This window comes from Leopardus geoffroyi, chromosome B3 (assembly GCF_018350155.1).
Source record: "Leopardus geoffroyi isolate Oge1 chromosome B3, O.geoffroyi_Oge1_pat1.0, whole genome shotgun sequence".
Classification (NCBI taxonomy): Eukaryota; Metazoa; Chordata; class Mammalia; order Carnivora; family Felidae; genus Leopardus; species Leopardus geoffroyi.
Genome location: NC_059337.1, coordinates 120,818,742 through 120,846,417, shown reverse-complemented (window position 1 = coordinate 120,846,417; position 27,676 = coordinate 120,818,742). Strand labels below are relative to the sequence as shown.

At 37.6% G+C, this 27,676-nt stretch overlaps 1 protein-coding gene across 32 annotated transcripts in view; it reads right to left on the bottom strand.

The window, feature by feature from the left end:
- Positions 1 to 27,676, bottom strand: part of TTLL5 (tubulin tyrosine ligase like 5) — a 300,979-nt gene that overhangs the window by 198,866 nt on the left and 74,437 nt on the right. For 18 of the 32 annotated variants that reach the window (XR_006705160.1, XR_006705161.1, XM_045451565.1 and 15 more), the window contains 5 exons: positions 27,200 to 27,241; positions 18,984 to 19,097; positions 18,598 to 18,689; positions 11,227 to 11,289; positions 6,046 to 6,084 (listed from right to left, as the gene is read on the bottom strand). Coding sequence is in view for 30 of the 32 variants with exons in the window: in XM_045451565.1 (XP_045307521.1) it covers positions 6,046 to 6,084; positions 11,227 to 11,289; positions 18,598 to 18,689; positions 18,984 to 19,097; positions 27,200 to 27,241 (350 nt within the window). In the remaining 2 variants the exon portion in view is untranslated. The remainder of the gene's footprint in view (positions 1 to 6,045; positions 6,085 to 11,226; positions 11,290 to 18,597; positions 18,690 to 18,983; positions 19,098 to 27,199; positions 27,242 to 27,676) is intronic. The other 14 variants (XM_045451575.1, XM_045451554.1, XM_045451558.1 and 11 more) reach the window with 3 other exon arrangements.

Genomic DNA, 27,676 nt, shown 5'->3' with positions numbered 1-27,676 from the left:
AAGTACTGGGCAGGCAGAGCTAACTAGGTCAGCAAAGACAGAGAGGGATCTTGGTCAATGGGTCAGAAAAGAAGTGCCCATGTCAGTGTCTAAACCAGGCAGCTAACTCTGAATACTCAGAATGCAAGATCTAACTGGTTGGCTCTGAATTCTCTCTCTTGAACTCCCTGGAACTCAAATTGTATTCCCTTTGAGGTCAAGGAATCATCCTCAATTCTCTGAGAGTTTTCAATCTCTAAGCATGATGGAAAGACTGTGTCTTTTGGTCTATTTAGGTGTTTTAGGGATTTCTGAGTAGATAAACTGGACAGTAAATCTTCTAGAATCTTTCTCTCTAGAGCAGGAAATTGAGCCAAGAATAGAGATGGTCCTGACACATGGGGGCAGACACCGGAAGCAAATTAATAAACTTTAAAAATAGTTCCAAGTTCAAAGCCAGCTTACCATAGTCCCAAAAACTGAACACTGCACCCCCCTCACACACGCATGTAGTTGTGAAAATAGATTTTTAGCCAGTTAAAGAAAATGAAACAAAACTAACATTTTAAAATAACAACTATGAGCTTCTAAGAAACCCTGAATAGACCAATAAGTTCTAAGTATTACAAGGGATGGAGGTAGGGAACGATGGAGAAACTATGAATCTGATAAACAGAATTAATAGTTCTGTACGGGTAAAGACCAGGCTTGCGTGTCAGTCACTGGATCAGAGATGGTCCTAAGACTGCCCAGCACATAGCTGACATACCATTAATATTTTTAAATAAACAACTGAATTCCCTGTAAGTAAATTATAACACCTTTTAGCTACATCTACCTCATTTTATTTTTCTAACATTGTATTCTGAAAATATTTACACAAACAGAAAAGTTTTAAGAACTGTACAGCAGACAGCCATGTACCCATTGCCTAGTTTCTGAAATAAATACATTGCTATATTTGTTTCAGCACATATATATCCAAACATCCCTTCTTCTATTCATCCACCAATCCATTTAATTTTTAAAGCATTTCAAAGTTACACACAGATGTCAGTGCACTTTGTACCTAAATGCTTTAACATGCACATCGTTAGTAGCTAGAGTTCACTATTTGTTTTATGGGTATTTGTTTTTGGTGTTTTGGTTTATTGTTTCTGTTTAGTTTGTTTGTTGGTGAGCTAAACACCATATACAGTGAAATACCCAAATACTATAATGCCCATTTGTGAGTTCTGACAAATGCCTAGAACTATGTAACCCGAGCTCTAACATTACCACCCCCTCAGAAAGTTCTCACGAAGCTTCCCAGTCAATCCCTCCCTCACACTCCTAAAGGAGACCACTGTCCTAAGTTGTTTCGTTACATATTAGGTTTGCCTACTCTAGAACTTCTTAAAAATGGAATTGCACAGTATGAACTCTTATAAGTTTCCTTTCATTCTGCCTGTTTTTGAGATTCATCCATGTGATGTGTATCCATACTTATGCCTTTGTACGGCTCAGGATTAGTCCACTCTATGAATAATCCACAGTTCACCTACTCTCTGGTTATTGGACCCCTAGGTTGTTTCCAGTTTGGGAATACTATGAATGAAGCTGCTATGGACATTTTTGTACAAGTCGTTTTGTGGTTACGTTTTTCATTCCTTCTGGGCAGAGATCTCAGCACGGAGCTTTCAAGGCTAGCAACCTGCCAGACCCCTCCTAAAGAACTTGTACCAGTTTCTGCTGCCAATGACAATGCACCAGAGCTCCGTTAGCTCCACACCATCTGATGCTGTCGGTCATTTTCAGGTTGTTCCCAACTTTACTGAGCTGTCGCTGACAAATAAAATTGTAATGTATTTAAAGTGTACAACACAATGACATAATGCGAGCCATTCTGCTGGATTTCAGTGGTATCTCATGGTTTAACTTGCAATTCTCTGATAACTAATGGTGTTAAGCATGTTTTCATGAGCATACTGGCCACTCACATACCTTCTTTTTGAAGTGTCTGTCCAAATATTTTACCCATTTGTAAGAGGGCTGTCTTCTAATTTTTCAGTTATACGAGTTTGTCATACTCTCTAGACACCAGACCTTTGTTTGATGAATATCTTCACCCGGTTTATGGCCTGCCTGGTCACTTTCCAAACAGTATGTGATGATGATAATTTTGAGGAAATCTAGCTTATCATTTTTTCTTTTTTAGGTACCACTTTCTGCCTCATGTTTAAAACTTTTGCCAAGCCCAAAGTCCCAAAGACACTGTCCTAGATTTTTCTCAAGAAATTTTATCGTAAGAGCTTTTCTGTTTATGTCTCTGAATCATCACTAATTTTTCTGGGAGACAGGGGCTGAGGTTCACTTTTAAAAGTACGATATCCCGTTCCAGTCCTATTTGTTAAAAAGTTTCCTTTCCCCATTGGATTACTTTGGGCCTTTTGATGCAAGTCAAATGACCACATAAATATAGGTCTGTTTCTGGACTCTCTTTTCTGTTCAACTTGCCACAGTTTTGATTACTATAACATTGTAGTATTTCTTTAAGTAAGGTACCCTAAGTCTTTTTCAAGATGACTTTGGATACTCTAAGTCCTTTGTATCTCCACATACCAAAACAAAAAAAAATTTAAAGTCAATTTCTGGTTTGGTGAAGAAAAATATAGTGGATTTCTACAAAAAAAAAAAAAAATATATATATATATATATATATATATATATATATATATATACTGGAATTATTATATATATACACACACATATATACGTATATATATAATATATATATACAATATACACAATATATATACGTATATATATATACAATATATATACGTATATATATACTGGAATAATGTATCAGATCTTTAGATCAATTTGGGGAGAACAGACACTTTTTGCAATATTCAGTCTTCTAATCCATGAACATCACATATCTTCCCACTTATTCAGATCTTCTTTCATTTATTTCAGTAATATTTACTGAATATTTAGCTTTTACTGTATAGGTATTAAACATATTTTATAAAATTTACCCTTGAGAATTTCGTATTTTCAAATGCTACCATAAGCAAAATTTAATTTCATTTTCAAATTATTTACTACTAGTATTTAAAACTACAATACATTTTAGTATATTGATCTTATGTTCAAAGACCTTGCTAAATGCAATGATATGTTCTTGTAGTTATTCTGTAGATGTTTTAAGATTTCCTATTAACTTGGGGTGCCTGGGTGGCTCAGTCAGTTAAGTGTCTAATTTTGGCTCAGGTCATAATCTCATGGTTCGTGAGTTTGAGCCCTGCGTCAGGCTCTGTGCTGACAGCTCAGAGCCTGGAGCCTGCTTTGGATTCTGTGTCTCCCTCTTTCTCTGCCCCACCCGTTTGCGCTCTCTCAAAAATGAATAAACATTAAGAAAAAAAAAAAAAAAAGATTTCCTATTAACTAGCTCAGATCATCCAAGATGAAAGACATTTGATTTCTTCACTTCCAATCTGTATGCCTTTTCTTCCCCAACCCTTGCTTCATTGTACAGCTTGGGACTTCTAGTATAAAGTGACTACAAATGGTGAAAATGGACATCTTGATACCTTATGATTCATGGAAGGAAGCCTTCAATATTTTACCATTAGGTATGATGATAGCAATAGATTTTTTATAGATAGCATTTACCAAATGAATAAATTCCTTCTATTGCTTATTTACTAAGAGTTTTTATCATAAATGTGTTGAATTTCATCAGATGCTTTTTTTTTTTTTTTTGGATCTAATAAAATGATCATCAGGTTTTTTCCCTTTGTATATGGTGAATTATACTGATGAATTTTCAAATGTTAAACCAACATTGCATTACTAGGAAAAACCTCTCTTAGTCATATGTACTACCGTTTTTTTTATACTGGTAGATTCAATTTGCTACTATTCTTTGAAGAAATTTTGTGTCTCTGTTCATGAAGATATTGCCTGTAATGTTCTTTTTTAATGTATACTTATTTGAGAGAGAGAGAGCACATGTGCGAGACAGGGGAGGGGCAGAGAGAGAATCCCAAGCAGGCTCTTTGCTGATAGCAGAACCATGAAATCATGATCTGAGCCAAAATCCAAAGTCAGACACTTAACCAACTAAGCCACCCAGGCACCTCCCCTACCTTTTTAAAAATGTCTTTGTCAAGCTTTGGTGTCATAATTAATGTTGGCGTCATAAAATGAATTGGGACGTGTCTCTTCCTATAGTTTTGAAAGAATTTATGTAAGATTGGTGCTGTTCTTCCTCAAATGCTTGATAGAATTCATAAGCGAAACTACTGGGCTTGGGGTTTTCTTTGCAGAAAGACTTTTGATTACAAATTCAATATTCTGAATAGATATGGGACTATTTAAAATTTCTATTTCAGCTTGTGTCATTTTTGTCAAGTATTCCCTCCCAAGAAATTCAGACATTTCCTCTAGGTTGTCAAAGCAATGGAATAAGGTTATTAATAATACTCCCTTAATGTCCTTTTGACTTCTGTAGGATCTATAAATTACTTCCTTCTTTCCTATCTGATATTGGTAATTCTTGTTCTTTCTTCTTACTAGATCAGTCTACGTAAGAGTTTATGAATTCTATCTTACCAGTGAACAATTTTAGATTTTACTGGTTTTCTTTATTGTTTGTCTTTCATTTTAATTGATTCCCACCCTTTATTATGTCCATTCTTCAATTTACACGGGTTACTCTTCTTTATCTAGTTTCACAAAATGGAATGTTAGATCAGTGATTTAGTCCTCTGTTTTCTAATACAAGCATTTAAGAAGCTATAAGTTGCCCCCAAAACATGACATGAGCTGCATCCCACACATTTTAATGTTACATTTTTATTATCATTCAGTTTGAAATACTTTCCAATTTCCCTCATGATTTCTTTCTTGACCCATGCATTATTTTGAGGTGTTAATTTCCAAATATTAGGAGATTTTCTATTGTTACTGCTTTCTAATTCCACTGTGTTCAAAGACCATACTGTTTATGATCTTAATCTTTTTAAATGTATTAAGATGTATTTCGTACAACAGCACATGGTCTATTATATGCCAGCTTTCATTTGCTTATGCCTCTATACCACCAAAAAACTCCTGATGGCAATATAAATGCCAAAAATGAAGGCCAGAACCAACTGAATTTTAAATACTTATTGTTTAAGATTTTTTTCTTTTGTTTGATTTTTTCTAATCGCCAAATTGATAGCAATATACTCTAGGAGGCATATTCTTTGACGAGAAACTGGGAGGAAACTTATAAATTAACTGTGACTTTCATTTGGAAGCAAGTTACAAATTCGACCTCTCCCAGTTTTCCCTTAATTAAACGGCAATCATATGTTTTCCTTCTTTAAAGAAAAATTAGACTTAGGCTTCAAGGGGTTTCAACAAGAAACCAGGTTTATCCTCACTAATCCTTAAATGTGAAACTAACAACTAGATACAAGATGTTTCTTTCTGTGTTTCTATTGTTGACATTTTGTTTTCTCAAGAGGCAGAGCACAAAGGGGATGTATGTAAGGTCTCAAACCAGGGGGGTATGTGCTTAGGTTTAAGAGTTTTTGTTGTGGTTGCGGTCTTCGGTTGGGCAAGGCCATCCCAGCCCTTCCTCTAAGACCCTTCTCTTCTCCACCAAAGTAAAGAGCCACAGGTATTTTGAATGCTTTCAGTTCTGTGGCAAACTGGAAGCAGTTCTGCTCAGTCCCATACGGCACAGAGTTATAGGCTCCAAGTATATCAAGGCCAAACATAACCACTTATTTGACTCTATCATGACAGGAGTCTTGAAATCTCCTTTATACTTTGGTGTCTCTCACACAGCCAAGCAAGAACACTATTATTATCAGTTCAAATGATATACCTGTAGTTATAAAAAAAAGTAAATCTCAAATTTAGTTTGTAAAAAGTTGCCGCAGAAGAGTGTTTCAACAGAAACATTTTTTGTTACTATTCAAGCTGAGCCACCAAAAATGGCTATATAAAATACCATGCTTAGCCCGTGCATGGTCACACATGGTGTATATGGAAAGAATTTCTCAACTTTTAAAAATCAGTTACCGTGTTCTTCCTGTCAATAAGCTTCTTCTTGGGTTTCCCCTACAGAAGTAGAAAGGACAACTGGGTTAGAGGACTGTTCAGATATTCTCTCCTGAGTTCACATGCACACACACACACACACACACACTCCTGAGATAATACAGAATTATGCCAGGGAAGTCATCTTTGGGGAGAAGCGGAGAAATATACTGAGAAAAGAAAAGAGTCCCATAAGCATGGGGGAAGATCAATTAAAAAACCACAGAGAAAGGACAGATGACTTCTAGGGAAGAATCGTAACAATTACTTGTATTTGTGTATTTAGTCAGCAATCAAATCACACTTCTTCTTCACCACCACCATGTGAAGAAGGTTATTATCAACCCCGTTTATAAAAAGAAGGAGGATATGATCATTTTGTGACATGCCCAAGGTTGAAGCTTAGTGGGTTCAGATTTGAACCCAGGAGTTAGGTCTCAGACGCCCACGCTCTTTATACTTTCACTGAACTGTATTTAGTAAAGGAAACCAATCTCAGTTTTCATGGAGTTTAAAAAGGATGCTCAGAAGAAATATTTTTCACAATTAAAAAAAAATCCCTTTAAAAAAAGAGCTGCTCTCCATTGTCTCTGAACTAGAGTTTGGCCTCTAACCGCAAGAAGTGAATGCCATTTATGTTTAAATTAGCTTTTGTTTTTCCTTTAAAACATTCTTTCCACATGCAATTTCCTTTCATTTAACACATACTCTATCTCTTTCTTAATTTCTTCATTTTTATTTGTATTCATTTGTGAATGTGTATATTTAGCTCAGTACAATTTTATCACTACATAGATTCATGTATACGTCACCGCTGAGATACTGCACAATTTCATGACCAAAAGGATCCCCTGTGTCATCCTTTTATAACCACACAGCTTTTACCTACCTAACCCCTGGTTTCCTTTAATCTGTTCTACATTTAAAAATTTTATCATTTTGAAAATTTTATATAAATGAGAACCTGTGGGATTGGTTTATAAAAAAGAGATGCATGCAATCTAGGTCAAGATTTTCTAGTTAGAGAAAACCAAGTAAAAGTAAGTCTTCACCAAAATGTTTTGTCTTTCCCGTCCCATGTCTTCTATTCATGTCAATGTCCTAACATTGTCATCTTACCATCAGAAAGCCTCAAGATGACTCTTTCAGATAATGCTTTGTCCCGGTAATATGCAATCATGGTTTCGCATTACAATCACCTCAGCAGCTTTTAGGAAGTACCAATGCTTCAGTCTGGGGCTGGGGCCAGGGCATAAACATGATTTACAAAATCCACAGGTGTTACTAATATGCAGCCAGGGTTAAAATTACCCTCATACTAGAAGACGGTAGGTAAGATACTGTTTGCCAAGGCAGGGAGGTAGGTGGGGGGTGAGTGGGAGAGGGCAAGAAAAAGGAAGACAAAATTAACCTAAAAGAAATGATGAGGGAATTAGTTTGAAAGTAATTCGGACACGAATACAACAGGATTTTTGAGAGAAAAAAACATCAATTCAAATCGAAGAGAAGAGACTTACCGGAGATGTTAGGGCTTGCAACAAATGCAATTTCATTTTTTCGGTTCATGTTTTTGTGTGTGTGCCTACCACGTGGTACGCTCTAGATATGGGCAAAGATGAACATAACAAAGTACTACTCTTAAAAGCCCACTTGTAAAGTAGGCAGGCTAGTAAGTAAACAAGCAATTCTAATATGAGGAGGGAACCTGAATCACACCGAGGGACTGGCAGGGCCAACAGAACCTCCTCCTTGTCTGGGTAAGAGGATGAAGGACACAGCTAGAAGAATTCAGGGACGAACTGAAGGCTGTGCCAAGGGGTGGCGAGTATGTAAGAAGGAGGAGGCATGAAAGAGGAAGCTGATACAGAGATACTGGCCGTGGTTGGATATGGAAAAGTAGAGACGAGGCTAAAAGGGTAGGCAAGAGTAGGTCATGAGGTCTTTCTTTGCTAAACATGGGCATTCATGTTTTTATTTTATTTCTTATTAATGTTTATTTTTGAGAGAGAGACAGAGAGACCACGCTCATGAGTGGGGGAGGGGCGGGGGACAGAGTTTTCCGAAGCAGGCTCTGCGCTGACAGCAGAGAGCCTGATGCAGAGCCTGAACTCACAAAACGTGAGATCATGACCTGAGCTGAGGTTGGACGCTTAACTGACTGAGCCACCCAGGTACCCTGAAATTCATATTTCTAGAATGCTTTGTAAACAGGTGTTGTTTCTGGGACTCGAAGAAAGAATTCAGGGAGTATACCAACTTAGATGGAGAAAAAATTAATCCTCCCTCCAACTGAAATTTAGCATTTCCTTCATATACATGTTGGAAACCGTCTACAACAGTGTTAGTATGAGTTTGTTACCAAAAGAAAATAATACATCCTTTTTTTCATATTAGAGATATTACAGGTATCTCAAAATCTTGCCAACATGTATCACACTTTTGAAATTCTGGCGGTTATTAGACCCACTGGTAGCCTTATTATTGGATTGTTAATAAAGAAACACATATATTAATACATCTCAAATCTTTTTATTGTTCTACTCCCCCTAGGAGAATGCTTCCTAATTTGGCTGGAGGTTCTCAGATTTGCCCTTTCCTTCTCCCTCATGGGAACGCCAAGGTTGGAAAGACTGAGCCTCAAGCATAGAGTCTATGTCAGTTGAGACAGATATAATGTGTGAGGAAACTCATGCAAACTTCCCATCCTCAGCAAAAGGTCCACTACTTATCAAAACAACTGGACAATCAAAGATCACCAAATATATGAGGAAATATAATAATACAAACCAGAAAGAATGAGATGAACCAACAGAACTAATCTAGAAGAATTAAATATAATGCAAAAAACAGAAAGGAACTTTCAACAAACTAATCAAAATAGTCAAAGCGATGTGAAAAAATATTTGTGATCTTGTGATTTATAGTAAGAAATATACATTTGGTCTTCATCCCCATTTCTAGCACAGAGCTCCTAAATCCCCTGGAACTTCTTAAGCGATGAGCATGGTAAAGGTCTTTGGTTATGCCAGTGAGGTGACTTTGGGAATGCCCTGGATCCCCGTCAGGATGGGGGCTGGTCACCATAAGAACGAACCATGTGATCAAAGAACTGGAACTTTCAGCCCCACGCCTCTGACCAACATGGAGGGGAGAGGGCCAGCAGAGGGAGTTCAATCACCAACAATCGATGATTTAATCAATCGTGCCTTTGTAATGATGCCTCCCTCGAAACTCAAAAGGAGAGGTGTGAGGCTGGTGAACACGTGATCTGGGGAGGGCATGGAAGTCCTGCTCCCTTTCCCCATGCCCTGCCCTGTGCCTCTCTTCCATCTGGCTATTCCTGAGTTATATTCTTTTAAAATAAACCAACAATCTAGTAAGTGAAATGTTTCTTGGAGTCTTGTGAGCCACTCTAGAAAATTAATCAAACCCGAGGAAGAAGAGAGTCGTGGGAACCTCTGGTTTATAGCCAGTCAGTCAGAAGTACAGGTGCCAACTTGGACTTGCAACTGGTGTCTGAATTGAAGTCCAAGGAGAGGGACGTTGGAACCTCCAATATGTAGCTGCTCAGTCAGAAGCAAAGGTGACAGCTGGCCTTGAGACTGGCATCCAAAGTAGGGCAAAGGCGGAGGAGGTGGCGAATGACAGGTCTTGTAGGACTGAACCCTTCAACTGTGGAATCCAATGCTAAGCTCCAGGTAGACAGTGTCAGAATTGAGTTGAGTTCTCAGATGCCAACAGGGGGCAAACGCTTGGTGCTATGGGGGAACCTGTCGGCCACACTGAAATTGGTACCCGAAGCATTTTAATATTACATCCATGAACTTTAAAAACTCTTCAGAAATCAAAAATAGTTCTTGGATATTAAAATTGTACTTGCCAAAATCAAAAAGGTAAACTGAACAACCTTCTCCTGTGCTGGTACTGAATAATTAAATAGATAAGGCTGCAGATCAATTTAAAATTTTAGAAGAAAAAGTTCAAGAAACCTCCCAGAATTTAACTAAAAAAAACAATGAGATAAAAAAAGAGTGAGAAAAAGTAAAAAAACAAACAAAAAACAAAACATGGAACATACAGCAAAAGATCTCAAATTCATCTAAAAGAAGTTCCACAAGGAGAGAAAAGAGAGGATGACAGTTGGAAAACTTAAATCTTCAGTCTGAAACAACCCACCCACTGCAAAACCAAAATAATGAAAAGTAACACACCAGAACATATCTTGGTAAAATATCTGAACTCTAAAGATAAAGGAGCCTTGTAAAAGTTTCCAGGGTGGTGGGGGAGGAGAGAAAAAACCAGGTTATATATAGAGAGAACTGAGATTCTGTCTTCTAAGTAAATCTGAAGGTCTCTTTCATTAGAAGCTATACAGTATAATTACTTTATCAGTGGTAATAACTACAAATTTACAGAGAGAAATGGCAAATCCCATAAATTTCCTGGTAACAGATCATGAAATTGTAGGAAATGGCTAAAATCTGGGGATCTATTTTAAGAATCCTGCAAAAAAGCACACATAACCTTGAAAATAATATACATTTCTCTAAATAACTAAGGTTCTTTATTTTGAGAGTCAGTTACTGAACTTTACTGTAATACAATTATGTCTTATGGGCAACAAAAGTTATGTGGAGCTAAGTAGTCCCTGATTGCTGTGCTATTTGAATTCCAATGTCTGCTTTCCATCATTTCACCCTATTTCCCCTTGTATTGAGGTTATCAGTTGTCATTTTTTATAACTCTTAGTGTATTTATTTTTTGAATTACCACCCCTCTCTACCTTTCCTAATCTGATCATTCTAATCTCTTCTAGTCTAGAAAAAGAGATGATCATGCCTTGTTAAAATTGTGTCTAACGTTAAAAAGGGACTGAGTAAAGGCCTTCCTCTAAGAAGAATAAAGTCTAGGGCATCTGTTAAGATTGTTTAAAGATTGTTACAGTTTAATTTGTGGCTTCTGGAAACAGTACAAAATACTGAGAGTTAATGAATTCTGGAACAACAAGGTTTTCTGTTGTGTTTTCTGCAAGGCCTTTTCTATCAAGAGATTTTACAAAAGACTTTTATAAAGCCTCTTTTCTTCTTTTGTGTCTTATTTTATCATCAAATGATCTAGTGATGGTATCAGATTAGCAAATTTACAAGATTAACAAATCCCTACCTGTCCGGGAAGAGACGTGTTGCCAGCATATAGTTCATGGAAGTCTTGTGTTCGAGGTAGGACCTGAAAGACAAAGAAAGAAACTGGCTATTTCTTAGGTTTGGCTGAAGGGACAGAATATGAAAATAAAGCCATGAATCAAGCACAGAAGTGACGGGGTACTTATACAGTGTTTCTAAAGTAATATACTGTTCTCTAAAATGACAAAGTAAGAGAAAGTTGCTCAAATTAAAATTATAAAATATTAGAGTTGCAGCAGATAAAATAAAATGAAAAGAATAAATGGCAGAGTTAATTTAGAATGTAAAAAGAAAGAAATGGCAGGATTTCTTGGATTAATAAAAAGTGACACACTAAAATCAGAAAATAAAACTGTAAGGTAAAAACAAAACCACTGGGGTGCCTGTGGCTCAGTCGGTTGTGCCCAGCTCTTGATTTGGGCCCAGGTCATGACCCCAGGGTCATGGGATGGAGCCCACTTGAGATTCTGTCTCCATCCCTGTGCCCACCCTCCTGCCCCAGCTCATGAGCACATGTGCATTCTTTCTCTAAAATCATTTTTTTTTAATGTTAAGAGAAGAATGCTAAAAAAAAACAAACAAAAAAAAAAAAACAAAAAAAAAACCACGACTAAAATTCGTATATAACTAAGAGAGAGGTCAAAAGAAGCCAGGAATGGGAGATGCATAAAGGGCGTGAAAATGTAGACAGATGGTTTCAACCATGTTATTTCTCAAGAGCTTTCAATGGCTCCTTGATGGCTACTGCAGGAGGCATACACTCTCTTCCAAGCTTTCCAAAGTTGGAAAATCTATACCACCAATTCCTTCACACGCTGTCCAGAAAGTTCCTCTCAACAGTGATCATGCCATATAGCCAGACCGAGGCCCCTCACAATCCTCTCACACCACCCCTTGTATTGATCCTTTTGCCTTGGTCTGGATACCTGCTCACACTCCATCCACTTACCATAATCTACCTTTCAAGAAGCAGCTCAAGTCTTCCCTGCTGCACGAAGCCTTCCCTGATAACGACTGCTCCAAGTCTACAGAAGCGCCCTTGTCTGAACTACCTTGCCCTTTACTGTATGCTCGACGGACCTGCCATACACTGTCTCACAGAGGAAAATTTTTCTTCTCCGAAAGCAGCATGTGGTAGCAGGAAAAAAGTTAAGATCCAGATTCAGAATACCTGAATCAGGTCCCCCTGTGTGATCATGGACGAGTCACATTACTTTACTAAGCCTTACTTTCTGTATCATTAAAATGGGGATAACAATGATGTCCATGAAGTACATTATAATTATGAAGAACTATACAAATGATCTATTTTTATTATATGCATAAATAATTTCTCCATAATCACGCTGGTAACTCTCAAAGGGCAGGGGTTCCATCTAATATTGGTTTTATACTCCAAAGCACCAAACCACCAAACACAGTGCTAGACACTTGGCTGATACCCAATAAATATACCTATATATATGTGCCTATATAGGCACATATATATAGGTATATATATAAAGGCATATTTGTGACATCTTCCCCACTCTAAATGAAGGCAGCGCAATTAGTTTAATATTCTTGGCCTTGCTCTGCTTCTTTTCTCAGAGGCCCCAGGAGACGTAGAGTGACTTACCAGACTGGTAATTTAGAAAGAACAAACAGAAATGCTTCATTGAGCAGCTCCCTTTTTTCTCTTGGGGGACAATCTCCCGTTAGGAGGTATGTATCTTCTGCTGGTCTGATGGGGTCAGGTGCTCCCCACACACAGCCCAGTCTAACTTTGCCCAGAAATGGGCATGTACATCTGTCCAAACTGGAAATTCAACAAAAAGTGTGCCTGCCTGCAGATAGATATAATCAAGTCTCCCAACCGAGACTTTATCAGTAAAATAGGAGATATTTTGGCCTCCTCTCTCCTTAGTCTTTGTCTTATTTCTCCATTGGTTCAGAACCAAATCAGTAAAGAAAGGTATCATTACTGGACTCCATAAGAGACCCCAACATTACCTGTAATTGATTCCTTCAAATTTTCCTAAAGGCACTTAAATTAAGGTCCTACTTCTTAAAATACTCAAGAGTGTAGATTTCCACTTTCATTAGTTAAAAGGTATGTTTTCTAGGAACTACAAACATTTAAATTCTTCAAAAACATAACAAAAGAAAACACAAACAATATCTTTCTGTTGCATTCCTAGGTCTCTGTAAGGTATAATTACATCGATAGGATATTTTGTAAGATGAAAGGAAGATTTCTCTATGAACAGCTGGGTTTTCAAGACAAAACAAAACAAACACAAAATGGGTACCTTCTTTTATTCCTCTAAGTTCTAGCTCTATACTTAGAACCACTAATATCCCAACTAGATCAAAAGCCGCTCACCAAAGAAAAAGAAATGTGTTACCTATAAATAAGTACAAAGATTCTCAACCTTATTGTAATCAGAGAATAATCATCACAAGGGATTTTTGAGTCTTTGGGTAAATACAAATCTGCTCAGACATAGGGTGAAAGTCCACAGGGCTGGGCAAAGAGGAAGGGGCAGGGTAAAGAACATTAAAAAGAAAGCATAAGCTGAATACTTTGCAGAATTCACCCAGGGCTATAAATTGATTGGTTCCCAGAATGGATAAATCTCATTGAATATGGGCTCATTTAACAGATAACTCCAAAGAGTCTTTAATAGTAAAACTTTCCTAGACCTAAACAAAAGCTATCCTAAACAAACTATAAAAAATTTTTAGTATATGTGCTGCCGAAGCGAGCACTATAAAAAATTTTTAAATGATCTAAGTAATGTTGAATCACTACATCACACATCTGAAACTAACATAACACTATATGTTAATTATACTGAAACTTAAAAAAAAAAAAAAATGTTTTTAAATGAGCCTGAAAAAGATTAAGCTAGTCTACAAGTAACTTAACTGTTGGACCCCCCACCCCCGCCAAAAAAAAAACAAAAACAACTTTCAACAGCATTCAAAGAAGGCAATAAAACCAACCCACTCAACTATACATTTATAATGTCCAGCATCCAATTTTTAAAAATCACTGTGCATGTGAAGAAAAAGGAAAAATGTAACCCATAAGAGGAAAATCAGTCAGTAGAAATAAACTCAGAAATGATAGAGATAAGAGGATAACAATTTAAAAATAGCTACTATACATATTATATGCACAAGAATCTAAAAAAATCATGAAAATAATGGAAAAAAACAAAAAGTTCTAAAGATGAAAAATAAAGTATCTGAAATGAACATTTCACTGGATGGAATGAATAGAAGATGTGACACTGCAGACAAAAAGATGAATGAATTTAGAAAGAGAAATAGAAACCATCCAAAATAAAGAAAAAGTCTAAAAAAATGAACAGAGCCAGACTTGTAGTATAATATCAGCCAATTTTAACATGTAGCCAGAGTTCCAAAAGGAGAGAGGAGAGGAAGGAAATAGAAAAAAAAAATTTTTTTTAATGGCCAAAAGCTTTCAATTTATGATGAAAACTATAAGCCCCACGGACCAAGAAGTTCAACAAATCCCAAGTAGAAGAAACATGAAGAAAATGACACAAGGCATATATCATAATCAAACTGCTAAAAATCAGCCAGAAAGAAATAATCTTAAACGCAGGCTGAGGGAAAAAAAGACACGTTATGCACAGAAAAACAAAAATAATAATTACTGTATGCCTCTTATCAGAAAAATGCAAGCCAAAGATAATGGAGCAACATTTAAAAAAAACGTATTTTTAATGTTTATTTACTTTTGTGAGAGAGAGGGCGACCAAGCAGGGGAGGGGCAAAGAGAGGGAGACAGAGGATCCAAAGTGGGCTCTGGGCTAACAACAGAGAGCCCAATGTGGGGCTCGACCTCACGAACCGAGAGATCATGACCTAAGACAAAGTCAGGCACTTAACCAACTAAACCACCCTTGTGCCCAATGGAACAACCATTTTTAAAGTGCTAGGAAAAAAGGACTTATATCCAGAATGCATAAAGAACTCTCACAGCTCAACTATGAGAAAGTAACCTCATTTAAAAATGGGCAATCATTAAGGAAGTGAAAATAAAACCATAATGAGATAGCACTACACACCTCCTAAGGAGATAAATTAAATTGACCGCACCAATTGTTGGTGACAGGGTGGAGGAACTGGAACTCTCATACACTTATTATGGGATTGTAAAATGGTGCAACCACTTTAGAAAACTGTATGGCAGTTTCTTACAACATGATCCAGTCATTTCATAAGTAGAATTTACCCAAAAGAAATGAAAGCATGCGTATATTTGTAATAACCAAAACCTGGAAACCAAAATGTCCAACAGATGAAAGGATAAACAAATTCTGGCATATGCCTATAATATTACTCAACAATAGAAAGGAATTAAACCAATGATAGATGATACAACGTGTATGAATATAAAAATAATTCTGCCAAATAGAAAAAAAAGACCCAACAAATAAGAAAACAACCTGTAGAATTCTATTATATGAAATTCCAGGGAATGCAGATTAATCTTTAGTAACAGAAAGCAGATCATAGCTCCCTGGGAACAGGGATGGGCAGGGAAGGAAAGGGAGGAGCAAGAGAGAAGAACTACAAAGAGGCACAAGGAAACTTCTAGCTAGAGGTTATGTATTTGTTCATTAGGTTGCCTATGTGCATGTTTCACAGATATATACATATATTAAAACTTACCAAACTGTACACTTTAAATATATTTATAACTCAATAAAGTTGTTTAAAAAATAACATTTACAATACCATTCAAAAACATGAAACACCAAGTCATAAATTTTAAAAAATATGTGCAAGATCTTTACACTGAAAACTAGAAAATATTGCTAAGAGAAATAAAAGAAAACCTAAATATGTACTTGTGATCATCACCAGGTGATATATGGAACCAGGTGATGTATGGAATGGTTGACTCACTATATTGTACACCTGAAACCAATATAATGTTGTATGTTGACTGGAATTAAAATAAAAACAAGAAGAGAGGCTCCTGGGTGGCTCAGTCAGTTAAGTGTCTGACTTTGGCTCAGGTTGTGATCTCACAGTTCGTGAGTTTGAGCCCCTTGTCAGGCTCTGTGCTGACAGCTCAGACCCTGGAGTCTGCTTCAGATTCAGTGTCTCCCTTTCTCCTTGCCACTCTCCCATTTGTGCTCTGTCTCTCTCAAAAATAAATTTACATAAAAAAAAAAAACAAGAAGAAAAGGAGGAGGAAGGAAGGGAGGAAGAGGGGGAGGGAGGGAGGAAGAAGGAGGGAGAGGAGAAGGGGAGAAGGAGGAGGGGGGAGAGGGGGAAGGGAGAAGGAGGAGGGTGGGAGAGGGGGAGGGGAGAAGGAGGAGGGTGGGAGAAGGGGAGGAGAGGAGGAGGAGGGTGGGAGAGGGGGAGGGGAGAAGGAGGAGGGAGGGAGGGGGATGGGGGAGGGAGAGGGAGGGAGGGGGGAAGGAGGGAGGAGGAGGAGGAGAACAACTAAATAAATGGAGAGATATATCACGTTCATGGATTAGAAAATTCAATATTGTTAAAATGTTCACTCTCAAAATTTATATGCTCAATGCAATGCCAAATCAAAAGCCAGCAGGCTTCTGTGTAGAAATTGACAAAGAAATTTTAAAATGTCTTGAGAAATACAGACGACACAAAATAGTCAAAATACTTAAAAAAGAACAAAGTTGGAAGACACACTATCAAATTTTAAGACTTAGTATAAAGCTATAGTAATCGAGACAAACACATTAATCAGTGAAACTGAATAAAGTCCAGAAACAGACCCCCACATATATTTGAATTAATTTTCAAAAAAGATGCCGATGGAACTCAGTGGGGCAATTTCAACAAATGGTGCTGGAACAAATGTACATCATATGAAAAGAAATGAACCCCAACCCTTACCTCACATCATACACAAAAATTAAATTGATACATATCATAGACCTAAATATAAAAGCTAAAATTATAAAGCTTCTAGAACAAAACATAAGAGAATAAGCTTTGTGAAATTGGGGTTGGCAAAGATTTCTTAGGAAACACAAAATTTATAAATCTTCTAAAAATGTTGTCAATGGGACTTCACTGAAATTTAAAATTTCTGTTCTTTAAAGCCACTGTTAAAGAAATGAAAAAGCTACTCACACACTTGGAGAACATATTCACAATATAAATATCTCGAGAAAGGACTTGTATCAACGGTCCTTTATAGCACAGTAACAACAACAACAAAATCCTAAATTTAAAATAGAAAAAAAAGACACACAAATAGCCAGTAGCACATGAATGCTCAGGATCACTATTCATCAGAGAAAAGCAAATTAAAACCACAGAGATATACTACACACCCACTATAATACCTAAAATTAAAAACCCTGACAATACCAAGTGTTGACAAAGATGAACAGCAACCAGAACTCTCATACACTGCTGGTAAAATGTAAAATGGTACTATACCTTACGCCCTATCATATGACTCACCTATTCTACTCCTCGGTATTAACCTAAGAGAAATGAAATCACATATTCACATACTACATAAGTGTTCATAACAGCTTTCTTCATAACAGTTCCAAACTGGACACAACGCCAATGTTCTACAACAGGTGAATGGATAAATACGTTGTGGTACATTCATACAACAAATTAGTATGTAACAATAAGGAACGAACTACTACTTCACACAACATGGATAATTCTCAAAAACGTTATGCCAAACAAAGACTCCAGACACAGGAGTATATATATTGTATGATTCTACTTATAGAAGATTCTAGAAAAATGATAATGACATAAAGCAGATCGGTAGACATCTGTGGCTCAGGATAATGAGGGCAAATAAGTGTAAAGGGGAATGAAGGGACTTCTGAAGGTTACAGAAACATTCTACATCTTGATTGTGGTGATGGCAGTGGTTAAATTGGTGTTAATATTTGTCAAAACTTATCATCAAACCATACACACTTAAAATAAATCCATTTTGATGTATGTTAACTAGATCTAAATGATGATTAAAAATAATATATTGTTTAGGCACAATATAGATGATAAAACAGTTTTTTTTCAAACCAAGGTAATGAGGACTATAAAATTTTTTTTACAAGTATGTAACCCTGGGTCAGGGGGCTATTAGGAAGGAGGTGGGGGATTTTTTTTTTTTTTTTTCAAAAGGAAGAATAATGCACAGGTAGATTACATTAATGTTAATGCTTAGGTTGGATAATAGTCACACTACTATAAATAAATATGCAAAATAAGAAAGACCCACATGGAAAGCAATGACAACACTGTGTCACAATTAATCCAATGCTGTGGACCTGAGGCACAGATTAAAAAAAAAAAAAAAAGGTAGTCACCTCACCCATATATTTCCCATGTCTCTGATGTAGGGAATATGCGAATAAATCCACCTCTCCGATCATTTTCTTCCTTCACTCTCCGTAAAACTTTGATCTACATAAAGAGAAAATAAAATGAGTACTGATTTTGGAAACCGTAATCCAAAAGATTACAGAGCAGAGAAAGAGGGTTATGACCCACAAATATGAAAGAAGCATGCAGGGAGACATTAACTCCATATAAGATGGAATTTTCTGAGAACAAGTTTCCTCAGAATAAGTTCCTCCCATCTTGAATCTTTCTCCTTCCAATGTAAGACATGAGTTGGTCATAAATATATGAATCGCTTACTAATGTTTATTGAACCCTGTGTTAACCCACAAAGGCCTGAAATAGAGTTATCTTTACCTCCTCCATTGACAGACCGAGCACAGAACCACCTAACTTCCCCGGAACCTTCTCTCGGGCTGAGCCCACAAGGTTTTTCATTTCCGCATCACTGGCAGAGAGGGGACGGGAACGCTATGGAGAAGGACAAACAAAAACAAAATGTTTTCCTCACCTTTCGTCATTTCCCTCTATTCAGTCCCTCAACATCATGGTCTTTCCTAATATGGATAAGCTCAACTCCAAAGCCCATTTTCTGTAATTACTCTCTTAGCCTGAAACCCTGGGAAATAAATGAAAGCCAGCAGACTCAAAGGCAAGAAGAGAAAACAGAATAGAAGGAAAATGCTATGTGTTGAGAGGGAAACAAGCAGAAAAACAGGAGCTATGTCCACGTGATCTTCTCATCCAGTACTTACTCCTACTCTTGGTCTTAAAGTTCATCCAATATTTTTAAAGATATGGGGAAACATCTGAAAATAACCATGGAGGATTGAATGTGCATTAATTTTGGTAAATAACACTATTCTTTTCAGCAGTGGACAAGGAGAGTTAGGAGAAGTGAGATGTTAAGACAGAAAACAAAGGAACAATTTATTATGTCACAGGTGAAAGTTGGTCCGTGGGATGTTTTAGAACTGGGGTGGGGGGTGGGGGGAGGAAATACTGAGATGACAGTCACCAGTGACACAGAAAAGAACTATGACCAAAAGACACACTGTGACTGGTGGACTTCAAGAAACCTTGATCAAGGATGATTGCCTCGGGCACTTCAAGGAGGAAGCCAAATACACCATCCTTCTGAAGGATGATCACAAAGGTCATCTGAGAATGGAAATTTTAAGTCATTTCGATGTTAGGCGAGCAGAAAAATATCAAGGTAACAAAGCAAGTCGGATGGTATGAAGCATGTCAACACACTATTATTGAAACCGAAAAAGTGACTGATAAAATAAGACAAGTACATCTGCCAAGTTCGGAGATTAAGAAATAATTCAAGAAACGTGGACACAAATTATCATTCTAGATTCCTAGAAATGACTCTGACCAGAAAGAAGCAGTCCTATTGTGAAGGGCTTAGTTTTCTCTTTGGGTAGACTACCTATGGAAAGGCTTTTGGTAACTAACCTTTGACCTTCTCAACAATACTCACTGCTACAGACTAAAGGTTTGGGTCCTCCTACAAATTCATTTGTTGAAGACCTAACCCCCGATGTGATGGTATTTAAAAACAGGGCTTCTGGGAGGTAATTTGGATTACAGGAGGTCAGGAGGGTGAAACCCTGGCCCGATGAGATTAATGCCCTTAAAAGAAGAGGCATCAGACAGCTCGTACTCTGTCTGCCCAAGCATGTTAAAAAGAGGTCACGTGAGCACAGAGTGACACGGCATTCATCTACAAGCTAAGAGTAGAGGCCTCAGAGTGAAACCTGCTTTGCTGGCTCTTTGGTCTTAGACTTCTCAGCCTCCAGAAGTGTGAGAAATAAATTTCTGTGGTTGAAATCACCAAGTCCATGGTACTTCGTTATGGCCACCCAAGCGGACTAATAGTACGCACCTGTACTCTTATGAATAGTATATATATATAATATAATATATATATCATGAATGCTTTTACCTTTGACACAAGGGAGACCAATACATACTAACCTTCAAAGCTAGCATGGGAGTTATAAAAGATAGATTTTCTAATAGGTAACTCCACAATAACATAACTTTATGAAGAATAACCATGAAATCAGCAGATATAAACAATATGTGAAGGCAGGGTCTTTTGCCTAAACAGCTTTTCCAGTGATATCTTCAGTACCCAGAATAGTACATGGCATGGAGTAGGAGATCAATAAGTATTTGTTGAACAAAGAAATAAATGTCCTGACACACAGATTAATCATGGTTAGAACTAAATTTTGCAGAGGATTCTGGGGAAAATTTTAATTCCCTTACAATCTCTGGGAATAAATTAAACAGTGTATGTTGGCATGAGAGGGGAGTCAACAGGAAAGTTTAAAGACTTAGGAAAGTAAACATATAAGTAAGTTAATCTTTTCAAAAATTTTTAAAGTATGAATGTTTACTTAGCATGTAAAGCCAAAATATTAACTGGATGCTTTAAGGACTCTTCTCGTTTTATCATTGGCTAAAAATACTTATCGTTCACTAAAAATACTTTTTCACATGTGATGATGTGGCTCTGATCAGAAAGCCACTGGCAGTCAAGTGCCTTATCCAAGGTCAAGTTGCCTTATCACTCGGACTATTTAAGAGTACCTTAAGTTCTCTAAAATTATTGTTAAGAGTACGGAGTAAGCACTCATTTAGATGACATAACAAGGGGCACCTGGGTGGCTCAGTCGGTTAAGCATCCGACATCAGCTCAGGGCATGATCTCGAGGTTCATGACTTCAAGCCCCACATCAGACTCTCCGCTGTCAGCGTGGAGCCTTCTTTGGATCCTCTATCCCCTTCTCTTTGCCCCTCCCCAGTTCATGTGCTCGTGCTCGCTTTCTCTCGAGCATAAATAAACATTTAAAAAAATGATATAGCCAAAAAAAAAGATTAAGCATTTTAGAATAGAAAAATGTACTTAAAAATGATAAATTGAAATATGTACTGAAGATTAATAATAAAAATATTTTAAGAAATAGTTATTAGCTGTCAGAATAGTTTTAAGAAATGCATGGTTGTAGGGGCACCTAGGCGGCTCAGTTGGTTAAAAGCCTGACTCTTGATTTTGGCTCAGGTCATGATCTCACCATTCATGAGACTAAGCCCCACATCAGGCTCTGTTCTGACAGCACGGAGCCTGCTTGGGATTTTCTACCCCCCCCCCCCCGCCCTCTTTGCCCCTTCCACGCACACACGTGTGCACGTGTCTTCTCTCTCTCTCTCTCTCTCTACCAAAATAAATAAATATTGAGAGACAGAGAGAGAGAGAGAGCACATGCACATGCGCAAGTGGGTGAGGGGCAGAGAGGGGGACAGAGGATCCAAAGGGGGCTCTGCACTGACAGCAGCGAGCCCGATATGGGACTTGGACTCACAAACTGCTAGACCACGACCTGAGCCGAAGTCAGACACTCAACTGGCTGAGTTACCCAGGTGCTCCAACAAATAAACATTAAAAAGAAAAGAAATGCATGGTTTTATAAGAACCTGGATCAAATCACTACTGAATAACATCTAATCAGCACCCTCAATTTTTAAAAAATTTTTTGCTTTTTGTCCTTGTTTTGTTTTTATTGCTCATTTCTTGTCTGTTTTTTTTTTTTATTATTGTCTTTGTAAATTTTTAATTTTTATTTATTTTTTTTTTTAATTTTTTTTTTTCAACGTTTATTTTTTTGGGGACAGAGAGAGACAGAGCATGAACGGGGGAGGGGCAGAGAGAGAGGGAGACACAGAATCAGAAGCAGGCTCCAGGCTCTGAGCCATCAGCCCAGAGCCCGACGCGGGGCTCGAACTCACGGACCGCGAGATCGTGACCTGGCTGAAGTCGGACGCTTAACCGACTGCGCCACCCAGGCGCCCCTTTAATTTTTATTTTTGATCTTTTTTTTTCTTTTTTAGGAAATCAGGAAATTTAGGAAATTAGGAAATATTCCAAAATGGAATAATATTACTGCTTCCAGAGACTGAGATTATAATGATGTTGCAACCTTCCTCTACGAATCTAAACCTGCTCTGGGAAACAGTGCATTGGTGCTCCAAAATTCTCAACCTTCTCTCCCGGTCACTTTCAAAGAGTTGTCTCCCATACGCATTCAGAAACACTCCTTTGCTCCCCAGAATCCACAGTTCCAACTCGATCCATTTGTGCATGTATGTGGGCTGTCTGAGGGAGGTGTGGAGGAATTCAGGAGATGCTCCTGGCTGGGGTCTCTGGAGGGTTGAAAATGGAAGGGGCTTAATGGTGTTTGTCAGATGCACGCTCTAGCTGTGAACTCCCATAAGCTGATGGCTATTACTCTTTTATTGCCACAAATACCACCAGGCTACAAATAAAAAGGCCAACACTACTCCAAGAGGACAACAATGTGGCTAAATACTCCTTTAATCTCTTCACCTATTTATTTCAAACTAAACTATTAACAAGCCTGAGAGGGAAAGAAATATGAAAAGTTGTAGCTACTGAAGTTTAAGTATCTCAAATACCTCTCTAAAATCCCCCAGGTCTCCTGTGTCTTCGGGGAAGATGCTGGAAAATATGAGACTAGAAAGTCAGAAGTATTTTTCCCATCTCAGCTTTTCAATAAATTTGAGATTAAAGAGAATTTTCTTTATCAGCATAATATCTGTTGTACTGGTCTACAGAGACATGTGTTTACATAGGTACAACAGAGCATTAAAATCCCAGACCACTGGCTGAATTCTACTAGTATTTGTTAATGAAACAAACGATTAAGAAAGGTGACCTGAATTATAGACACAGGTGAGAGAAAAGGCAGAGAAAAAGAAGAAGAAAAGGTAACAAAGAAAAAAGAAAGACAGAAATGCTTCTGAATGCCAAGAAGACATACCTGGAGATTAAGAGCAAAGCAAAAAAAAGAAGAAAAGAAAAAAAAAAAAAAGGAATCAGACTGACTTGAGCCAAAAACAAGAGCAAAACCCTCCAAATGCAAGCCCTTCTGTGGTTCTGACCTTGTACGTATCAGCGCAGCTACATTCTCTGGGTGGTAGAATAAATCCACATGTTCCAGGGGATTGGCTGAACACACGAAGGAAATAAAGCTCTTCTGAATTTAGAGAGAACCAATGCCTCTGTCTAGATGACACAGGATTTTAACTACTGGGTATTCAGATGTTAAACTGCCAAACCACTGCCTAGGTAAGAATTCTGCCACGCAACATGCATCAAAGATGTAAAATTATCATTAGTACAACTTATGAATCAGAAATATACCCAGAGAAGAACCTTTACATGTCTAACCTTTATCGGGAGGGAAGAACTGAGAATGTGAAATCATGGAGACAAGGAACCACCTGTGTCCACTCTAAGTAGTAAAAAAACAGATGTTGAATCATAAAAAGGCTTCCCGACCTAAAGTAAGCAGGCAAGTACCAGCAATGAGAAGGGCTGAACAAAACACAGAACATGAAAAGGGCCAGGTATCATAAAAGATACCATAATTGAGGAGCAAAAATAAAACCTGTCTGTCAGAGAACACATACAAAGAATAAAAATGTCCCAAAGCAGTTTTACAAACTTTGCAATTCTGTGTTAGAAACAAATGAACTAGAAATAGCTTGATTTACATGTGACACGTCTTGCCACCTAGGAAAGGTAAACTCAAGTTTAAAAAGCAAAACGAATTAATGCTACCAAATGAAATAAAAGGAACAAAAAGGACCACATATGAATAAATCTGGGAGGGAAATAAACAAAAAATGGTTAATAGAGAAAGTTTAAGTGTAATTCATAACCAGAAGTATACTTTGAAATGAGGGGAGGGGAAAAAAAACCAGAAAGTAAGTAGACTTGTGTTACAGTCAAAAAGAGATATGCAACATCTGGAAATCTGGAATAAATATAAGTCAGCAGGTCTGAGAGACATGCATCTTGTTATTAAGGGAACTGGTTTAAAAAACAAAAAAACAAAAAACTTACCAAAACCACTTACAATTATGTTTGAAAAATCATGAAGAACTGAGGAGGTAGCAGAGGATTAGAAAAAAACAAATGAGGTACCAATCTTCAAAAATGTAAGAAGTGTGCTCCTGGTGATTACCACCTGGTAAGTCTAACTTGAATCCCTAGTAAAATAATGGAACAAACATTAAAAGAAAAAAAATCCATAAACATTTAGAGTTTAATGGGCTCATGAAGAGTAAGTACGGAAACTGCTTTATTTATTTTAAAATATGCTTTAAAATGTTTATTTTTTGGACAAAATTACAAAAACGGGGGAATATAGCAAGTATATTTAAATGTCTTTGGGTTTTACAAAAGCATTTGTACAAATTTCATAAAATTTTTATTTGAAGTTATACTTGTAATCTAGACTTAGTGTCATGGTATAATGAATAAAATACACCAACAAAAACTGCAAAGAGTTAAAAGATGTGATGTAGGATAAACAGTAGTGAATCAAATTAGGAAGTGATTTTCAGAATCCGTATTGACTAAGCATTCCTTAGAATCTTCACTGATGTCTGCGAGGATGGATAAATAAATAAATATAAAGTAATTTGCATTTGTGGATGACAGCAAATGTGAAAAGAATGGCTAGAGAAAGAGTATCGAAGTAACACCAGATACTACCTATCAAATGGGTAAAAGGAAAATCAATAGACTCAAAAGTGTGAAGGGGTCTATGTGTCCAAGGTAAAGTATGTGTCCAGAACTATCCCAAATATTTTCCCAATGTTTTATCATTTCTTTCACGCCATACCTCCATGTACGTATTATGATCCTCATTTGACAGACGTGGGCAGTAAGCCTCAGAGATGTAAGGGAACTTGCCCAAGGTCTAACAGCTAGTTGGTATGAACCAGAGTCTTTCCGACTCTAAAGTCTTTTCCACAAAACCATGCCATCTGCCTTGGAACAGTGAAATGTAGTTTCTGGTGAATGGAAAATTTGAACCACAGGCATTCAAGGGAAGGAAGAAATGTAGAAAGAGACAATGGATTAAAAAGGAATAGTCAGACAACAGGCAAAGAACGGTGACTTCGCAATCTGACAGCAACACAAAAAGAAAACTTGACAAAGTGTACGTGGCCAGAGCAGGGAACTTGTGTTCGTTTTTCCCTTGGCTCTGTCAGAACTACTGTGGAGCTGAGAAGGCTTCATTAACAGAAAGACAGTGACAAAATAGAACACTGCAAAGAACGAGAAGAGTCCAAGATTTCAACATGTATCAGATAGGCTGAGTAAAGCTAGAGAGGCTTTGTGTCAGGCGAGCAGTATTCAAACACACAATCCTGAGGGAAGAGGCCTCACTCGCTCGCTTGCTCGGACACAGGCTATTGCAACCTACAAGGGTTCAAGCAACCGAGCCAGACAGAAGAGAATTAAAATGGTGAAGGGAAATTAAGGTTAGAATAAACATACCAAAGACACTTCTTTGGAGTCAAATGCAGATTATGAATTAAGCATTTTTCAGGTTCTCCTTAAATTGATTAGATATCCCTAAAAGGTATTGGAATGTAAACGCTTTGAAGTCAACAGCTTTGGAGACTTTTTGTTGTTGTTGTTTTTCATTTGTTTGCCATGGAGAGCGGCTAACACACTCAGGTGGCTGCTAAACACAAGACACTAAACACTACCGAGTTTTAAATCCTACCAACTGAACACAAAACTCATACTGTGGAACCACATTAACCAGTTACCAAACACTAGACAAGACAACAGTTAAGTCTTTTTGTCACTTCTTGGATTCATATAAACCATGGAAAGAAAGCGCTTTGTCAAAAGCAGTAGCTTATGCAAGTTACAGATTAAGCTCCCAAGCTGTCCAGAAACTGCATCAGAGAGGACAAAAGCCAAAATAAATACACTGGAGCTCTTTGCTGAAGGACTACTAGTTCCAAGTGGCACGCTTACGTAGGAAACATCGACAGCGCTCATTTCAAAACATCAAATAGCAGGAGCGGCCACCCCCACTGCTACCCAATCACTTCAAAAAGATGTGTAAAAGAAAAAAAAGATCTTCACAGAAGAAAATGACAGCTAATCTCAAATATCGCTAACAAGGACAGTAAGAGGGCAAATACTATTATTCATTAAGAGTTGGAGACACAATATTCTGTCTGTATTTTTAAAGGCAGCATCTCAGACACTAATTATGGCAGAGTTTCTAGGATTAATAAAACTGCAAATCACCACATAAAAGAAATAGGCACAATCAAATGCAGCCCAATACCCAATGTGAAAACGATTCTAATATTAAGCTACCAACAACAGTACATTTCATAAGACATCTGAAGAAAAGAAAGAGTGTTTGTGAACAATATTTCCTTTCCGGAATATTCTGTTCATCATTTAAACCTGACTGCCTCCATCACACCACAATCACTGCCAGGAAAAGAGGATTCATAAATTCCTGCAGCCTCTACTCTTGTATCCTATATCTGGAAAGACCTCTGTACGTTCATTAGCACTTAATTTTATCTTATTCGAGGTCAAAAAGCAGGTGCACAAAACATGTACTGTGAAAGCACAAAGCTAAAAGGCTTTCCGGTTGGGGACTGGAAATAAGAATCTGAATGAAGTCTCCAAATGATCCAGAACTTACCTGTTTGGCGTTTGAGGACTGAAACTGTGCAGACACTGGACGCTATAAAAGACAGAAAAACGGAATAAAGCCTCATCTTCTCCTAACGTACCTAGGTTTTCCAATTCCTACATCTATGATCTCACAAATGAGAAAACAATCTCTAAGCAGGAACCAGAGGCAAGAGCTCTACGCTTCCTGCTTGTCAGACTAGAGCATTTATTGTATTTCCCACCACTTTCTCCTCCGGTGTATCCACTACAGTCTCATCTCTGCAGCACTGAGAGCACAATCCTACGGTCGCATCCTGAAGTTAACTACTCCACCTGATAAACTGGTTCCAGAGTACCTATAATGCACCTACGGTTTCTTCCCCCTTTAAATAAGCGTCCTGCAGGCTGCTTATGGATGAAGTCATGGCATGATCTACCAGTTAGGCGAACAGATTCTCTACGATTTGCAAAGAGTGGCCAATCGAAGCTGAGCGGCAAGCTAAGA